Source organism: Acipenser ruthenus, chromosome 10, assembly GCF_902713425.1.
Source record: "Acipenser ruthenus chromosome 10, fAciRut3.2 maternal haplotype, whole genome shotgun sequence".
NCBI classification, from domain to species: Eukaryota; Metazoa; Chordata; class Actinopteri; order Acipenseriformes; family Acipenseridae; genus Acipenser; species Acipenser ruthenus.
Genome location: NC_081198.1, coordinates 46,574,071 through 46,581,598, shown reverse-complemented (window position 1 = coordinate 46,581,598; position 7,528 = coordinate 46,574,071). Strand labels below are relative to the sequence as shown.

The 7,528-nt window shown below is 35.3% G+C and overlaps 1 protein-coding gene across 4 annotated transcripts; it reads left to right on the top strand.

Moving 5' to 3' along the window:
* Nucleotides 1–206: 206 nt before the first annotated feature.
* Nucleotides 207–6,652, top strand: LOC117403152 (cobalamin trafficking protein CblD-like). 4 transcript variants are annotated; one of them, XM_059032380.1, is made up of 8 exons: nucleotides 207–337; nucleotides 1,500–1,538; nucleotides 1,705–1,849; nucleotides 2,200–2,414; nucleotides 2,968–3,076; nucleotides 3,359–3,601; nucleotides 4,915–5,001; nucleotides 5,194–5,332. In XM_059032380.1, the coding sequence occupies exons 2-7, from the start codon at nucleotides 1,530–1,532 to the stop codon at nucleotides 4,971–4,973; spliced, it is 780 nt and encodes a 259-aa protein (XP_058888363.1). In that variant the 5' UTR covers nucleotides 207–337; nucleotides 1,500–1,529; the 3' UTR covers nucleotides 4,974–5,001; nucleotides 5,194–5,332. The 4 variants fall into 4 exon arrangements, with proteins under 4 accessions (XP_058888363.1, XP_033861058.3, XP_033861063.3 ...); XM_034005167.3 differs by having other exon boundaries at nucleotides 209–337; nucleotides 3,359–3,489; nucleotides 5,194–6,652; XM_034005172.3 differs by having other exon boundaries at nucleotides 215–514; nucleotides 3,359–3,489; nucleotides 5,194–6,652.
* Nucleotides 6,653–7,528: the final 876 nt, after the last annotated feature.

Genomic DNA, 7,528 nt, shown 5'->3' with positions numbered 1-7,528 from the left:
GTACAATAACGATATTGATGTTCTCAGTTTGAATCGTTTAGTTTGAATGTGAATGTGGGTTTCGAATTATGGTATAAATATTAATAATATTAAATTGTTAAGGAATATGCAGCATTGACTTCACTAACCACTTATGCTATTATGTTAACGTAAAGATACTCACAAAAGATAAAATATCAAATAATAATAATAATAATAATACTAATGAGATTCTGTTGTCTGACCCAAATGACAATCCGTAGACGTGAGTGAGGCGTGCTTAGTAACGTTCACGTAGCGTGGTGATGCGGTAAGGGTGAATGTACTCATTAATGTGAGGTCAAAATAACGAATACAGGTAAAGAAGAAAATAAAACAAAAAAAGAACGCAATACAATTTTGGTTTGAACAAACGTGTTTTGACTAGTTTATTACTAATGCTGTATATGTATACAAATTATTTTGAACAAAGAAAGTTACATCACCATACATCAACTGGATAGAGCATTGGACGAGTAGTCAGATTACAAACAAGGTTGTATTTTATTAATAAGAATGATTCATTTTCAAAATAAAATTCTTAGAAGTCTGAATGCCAGTTGTGTGGTTATATAGTGCGTATGTAAAACTGTTTTTTTTTTTTTTTTTCTCATTTTCTGTTTCTGTAAGACGAAATATATGCAGGCAGTGACTTGGTCGTAAGCTGAAATGTATTATGCTTTATTTCTGTCCGACAAGTCTCTGTATAACGTTTTGTTTTAAATGCAGAAAAGGAACTTTATTTTACCCCACTAAACAGTTTTGTTTTTTTAACAGCTTAACACTTCGCAGTAGTGCTATTTGCATTTAAAGAGACCAGATCCTGTTATATCCTGTTTTTTGTCCACAAACATGCATTACGAAATATATTTTGTTTTTATTGTAGCCTTTTTGTCCTGTTGATAGAAGCCCACTCTTACTACAGCTATGGCCAAAACAAAAGTTTTGCATAAGCTAGAATTTTAGGATTGAGACATCATTAAAATAAAAAAATAAAAACCTCTAGGAACATAATAAAGATATTTTATTGAACATTATGTAATAAAATAAATAAAATTATATGCAAAAGTCTACTGCAAATTATTATCATTCCATCTACCCTGACTATATTGTCACTGACAAGTGAACTGCTGTCTTGAATAGGAAAAAGAACAATACATGAAAAGGAGAAGGCACATTTGAGCTTTGCTCCGTATGAAAATAAACACAATTCGGATTGATGCAGACATGTTAATGTTGAAGGCATTTTAAAGATCCCTGGTTTGGTAATTGGTGTTCTTTGATACATTTATGGTAATAGAAAGGTAATGGACCCTCACAAATGTAGCTCACCAAGGGGCTGTCTGTTTGTGATAAGCTTGGTGCTGGCCTGACTTGTGAATGTGTCCTGTGGCCTGGCATCAGTTGTACAGTTAGTATGACATTCATTTAACAGCTTCACTTCTAATAATCAAAGGTATTTTCTCTTGATCTTGTTGTAGGTGGAGGATACAAAAGAAAAGCCCCTCAGGATGGCCAGTGTAAGTATGATGTATAAGAGGATACTGTTCCAAAAAACAAAACAAAAACGTGTTTCTTTTACTGGCAACAAATCTTTTTGTTCTGATAACAGAAGCATCTTTGATGTGTTATACTGTACCGTGTTTATTTGTTGCTATCGGTAATCGTATGTTTTTTTTATTTCAGGTGCTCTGTAATAGAGCCAGGCTGGTGACCTACCTTCCAGGGCTTCATGTACTGGTCGGGAGGATAGCAGGAACCAGAACCTTTTCTGCTGCAGGATCTTCTGGTTCTGATGAACCTTATATTGCTGTTTCACCATTTGACATGGGTAAGAGGGACACTACTAACATTTCTGATGTTCTATATTTCTGGATATCCAAACTAGCAGTTTAATATGCTTACTAGTATGGTATCTATTCAAGTGTCCTGTGTATGTCCGAGAGAACAGATTGTTGCTGAAAAATACCCAACATTGTATTTCCATAAATACAATTACTAGTTTAACTATAGTTCTACTGAGAACCTCTGACTCTTTTCACTTCATTGGCAAATAGTACAGTAAGCATAGGTGTATGAAATTCTTTCCTGTTCTCGCTTTAGACACACATACTGCACACTACGGGCGTTCCCTTTGTCACATGATGCTGGGAGGTTGCACTAAAATGTTTGTTGTGCTAGGTCAAAGAACAGTGTGGCCTGATGAGAAAATGGGCCCATTTGGACCTCAGGACCAGCGTTTTCAGCTGCCTGGAAACGTAGGGTTTGACTGTCACCTGGAGGGTACTGCTGATCCGAAGACAAGAGTGCACAAGACTGTACCGGATGTTCCAACTGAGCCCTTAAACAGCGAGAGACACGAGTTTATAATGGCACAGTTTGTGAATAGGTTTCAGGTAAAATGAAGGTTAAGTTAGTTTCTGAGCACATAATGTTGAATGTGACATCAGCAGAAACCCTTGTACCACTAGAATATTGCATCTTTTGACACTGGAGCCCTCGGTACACCAACACACTTCACAACCTCAGTACTTTATTGAATAGTCCGCAAAGAGACTCTGCCAAGCTGATGCAGCTAACAAACCCAGTTTTTGCTCTTGTCCTCTGTTTATCCAGAACCTTTATATAAAAGATATTCAGCACTTTTAGTTACAGTAATACAAACTTTGGGACATTTTTACACATTTGTTTATTTGTTACAGTAAATAACATGTTATCTAAAGTCTACAGACTGTTAGCACATATTTTGAGTTAAGTCAGGTATGTTGTTCAAGGTCACATGAGCATGATTCACTTCAGTTTTGATAAGCAAAATTGTACAGGTTTTAAATCTAAAAGGAAAGGCTTGTATTAAGTATGGGTGGATTGATGCAGTTATGGAACAATGGAAACCCACAAAGGTTTCGAAGATCTGATGAAGGTCATTTTATTTTACCTTGCACTCCTCAGGGAAATGATGCTGCTCCCAGACCCCAGCAGGTCAACAAGGCAGAACAATATTTTGAAAATGCACATGTGGAATGCGCAATACAAACCTGCCCAGCGCTGCTAAAAAAAGGTATATGATGCTCAGTTCAACTCATACTATGGTATAAACCACTGACAAAAGGAAATATTTATTTTTAAGGCCATGTGCATATAACTTAATTGCTGAAATAAACCATGATTGAAAAAAAAAAAAAAAAAACTGTTCATCGGTATTAAACATTTTCATGTGATCCACTAGAGGGCAAAGTATACCTTAGCAAGTGGTAAACCTCCTTGAGCTTCCCTGGGTTTATCTTGTGTCCAGTGTTTGTCTCATAACTTAATGATCATTATCTTTTGGTTTGTCATTTAGACTTTGCATCAATGTTTCCAGAGGCCCCTGCCAACAATATGACTGTTTTAACAGTAACTCAGAAAACCAAAGCAGACATGACCTCCTGGTGTGAAGAAGTGGATGACGAGCGAGAACAGCTACTAGAAAAAGTTAGAGCTTATTCTTTTGTGCTTGAAATGATGTGCCTTCCCCTGTTTCGTTTGAGTATTTACACTCTTTATCGTGGGTTTTCGAACGATCACATACCACAATGCTTTGTTGGTGAGTTTGTAAGGGATTCTGGCAAACATTTATAAACTTGGAATGTGCCAATTGAAAATATTTTCTAAAGGTTAACCTAACACGATTAGTTAGTAAAAGACTAATGCAATTAACCTGTGCTATACAGTATCCCTAGGCCTTCACTTAAATGTTCTTCAAAATGAACAATGGCCTTTTCTAATATTTTATCATTTTACATGTAGGTATTTTAGTTTCTAACTTGCACTCATGGTTTACAGTCCAAAAGACTTTTAAAATATTCTCACAAAAGTACTATAGCATATTACCTGTCGGAATGAGGCACATTGGATTCCAGCCCTGCAAGTTTACACTGCTTTTTGTATTATTCACAGTCTAGCAGGCATTACTGTTGTAATTTGGTCTAATTGCATGTTAACTGTATTTCTTCAAGATATGACCCCTCATGTTTAATCAAGTTTTTGCAATCGTATTTAATGCTGTTCTAGACCTTTTGGGGTAGAGGTTACTAACAAAGGGTTCTCAGTAAAATGGCCTGTTTGTCTGTTCCTTATGTGGAATGAAGGATTAACCATAACAAGAGACATTTGAGCTCCTGCCGTTTCAGACGTTTTGTTTACACACGTATCCCCTCATTTACAGTAGTGGGACTGTAGCATGAATTAGCAGCACAGCAGGTTCATTTTATGGGTCTTTTAACAAGTTTCACTATTTTTCTTTCCACTGTCATTTTAGACACAACGCACAGTCACCTACATCAGTACGGTTTCAACTTATTGAATCTCCTCTTTGCTGCACAAAAGCATGAACACAAATCAAAATTGACCCAATTGTTTGTTTCACAGTGTGGGAGAGATTTCAGGGGTACTTTGTTTTCTACAGACTATTATGAAGTTAATGCAACTTCTGTTCATAACTTCTAATTAAACAGGCCTTTAAAAGATTGCTTGATGGCCAGACTATTATTTGTTTTATGTTGGTATTATTTTATAGTATGACACTTCACTCAACAGCAGTGAAAAGAAATGACATGCACTGAAATAGCTGCTACAGGTGCTCCATATAATAACAAAAACTGTAAGTTAAAATTAAGAAAAAAACAAAGCGGGCAGTGACTGCAGAATCTTGGAAAATCCAGAAAGGTATTAGCAGTGTCCTAAAAGCATAGGACAGCCTACCCACAACCCTACACTAAAAAGTATTTGAGCCATTCTTAATTTATAAAGCATTACAACTGTACAAACAATTATTCTTTGAAAATGTAGAACTTTGTGTCCTTACGAAATGGTTTAATTTGCATTGCTGAAAAGTAACTTTATTTTTATTTTTTTTAGTTTGTCAATGGTGCCAAGGAGATTTGTTACGCCCTTCGGACGGAGGGATACTGGGCTGATTTCATAGACCCTTCATCAGGCATAGCGGTAGGCATTTACTATAGACTTACCATAACTAATTACCCATTCATGAAAAACTCTGAATCCCCTCAAGTTTTAAAACAGTTAAAAGAACCATAATTACGGTAAGAATTTACATGTTTAAATATCTGTCAGTTGACTATTTGTTAAGTCATTGACAAATAACTGAACCAAAAATATTGCTTGTTTCTTTTACAGTTCTTTGGATCATACACAAACAACACACTCTTTGAAACAGATGAACGTTACCGTCATTTGGGCTTCCGCATTGAGGACCTGGGCTGTTGCAAAGTCATTCGGCACTCACTTTGGGGAGCACATGTGTTTGTGGGGAGTCTGTTCACAAACGCACCTACAGATAGCCTTGTCATGAAGAAACTACAAGGATAACTGCTTTGTGATGGATACGGGGCATATCCCTATGTGTATCCTCAGTAATTGATATTCTTGATAAGCAAGCGATAAGCACTTTTTTTTCTCTTCTTTTTTAGATTTTCAAACACCTATTCAACCCATATGCAGGAGAATGTTTCTTTCCTTAGGATTTAAGTCTTGAGTTTAAAAAAACCTCAAGTAATATTTATTTTAGCTTACGGAAATATGGACAAAAGGTAATTATATGTATGTTTGAAATGAATACGTTCATTATTGTATTAAAGAGTATAGGTATCCCAAGAGTCTCATACACGCCAATCACATACTGTTCTTGCCAAGTTTAAATATGTTTGAGGTTTTAAATAGTCTAACCATTTGTAAACTGTGTACATAAAGAAACCCACTACTAATCGGGGGAGGATTTAATACTTTATACAAATCAACCATATTGATACAAAGGAGCAACTGACTGGAGTCTTGCTTTCAATGTAAAAAAAAAAAAAAAAAAAAGAGACATGCACTGAACACTCATGGAAGCTTTAACTGGCTGACAAAAATACATTTCTCAGTCTAGTAAAATGGGAACAATTTGGGTTTTTTTTTTTATTATTATTATTATTATTATTTATTTCTTAGCAGACGCCCTTATCCAGGGCGACTTACAATTGTTACAAGATATCACATTATACATTATTTCACATTATACAGATATCACTTTTTTTTTTTTTTTTTTTTTTTACATACAATTACCCATTTATACAGTTGGGTTTTTACTGGAGCAATCTAGGTAAAGTACCTTGCTCAGGGGTACAACAGCAGTGTCCCCCCACTAGGGATTGAACCCACAACCCTCCGGTCAAGAGTCCAGAGCCCTAACCACTACTCCACACTGCTGCCCCGCAAAGTAGCATATTTATTTATTTTGTGAAATTGCTGTAGATTCAATTGTCAAAGCAATGTACCACTTGTAAACTTCAACTTCTAAAGCCAATATTCAGTGTTCCCTTATTTTACAATCAGGGTAAGACCATATTCTTTCTTTAATTAAAATGTGATATATGAGATTCACCTTAAATGATAAAAAAAAAAAACATTTTCACTGGGGGTTTTATACATGTGAGATAGAAACAGCTTTAGATTAGGGTCATAAGCTGTTTTACATTAATATACAATATGGTTGAATGAGAATGGATTAACTTGAAACTGTACCTTAGTGCAATTTTTAAGACAGCTTTTTATCTGGAGAGCTTTGAAAAACAAACAATAAACCTCTTGTCCCAAATACTTTGAGTTTTGTTGATTGAGTTTTTTTTTCTTCTTTTTTATATATAAAAAAGTTTTATTTTTGTTTTTTGATTACCTATTTTTCTTTCCGGTTGACAGCCTGTTGAATTACTTCAGATTAGAAAAAACAGATGAAGGGTATGATCAGGTTCTGTCTTTACCATGAATGTGGAAGAACTATATCTCATATCAATGTGGAACTATCTTATGGTCTAAATCCCAATCTGCAACTGGCTAGTAAACAGTAGCAGAAACAACACTATAGACCTGTTGCTATTCATGACTACAAATTAAAACACACTCACACTTGGTATCATTTCTGAAATAAAGTATTAGAAAACCAACTTGTATTGAGGGGGGGGAAATCACTTTTCATAGACAACATTGTCTTTCAAATGTACTTGCATTTTAAAGTAGTTTTCTTTTATCCATGATCTTGACTAATCCAGCTGCTTTTAAATTGTTTCTTCGCTGCTTGACCAGGTGGTGGGTGTGCCACAGCTTGTCATGTGGGATTGCCTGTATCACAGGAGTTGGAGACCACATATGCTCTCCTTGTGTCAATGAACAATGTGTCTCTTTTTTTAAATAAATACGAACTTTCACTCGAAAGTGTATCTTGATGCACTCAACACTTTGTTCTGCCAATTTTGAAAGAGAAGCCTCCAGGGATGGTGGTTTCAGAATCTGTAGCTGGTATACAGGGGGTAAGGCTGTAGCTAGCCAGAATTAAGTAACGTTAATCTAACCAATTCATTCAAACTTTTTTAGGGAGCAAAAACAACATTTTAAGGAAATTGTCACAGATAAATTGATGTATTTATTTTTATTTAAAAAAAAAAAGATTTTCTACATCTTTTTTCATGAAACACAT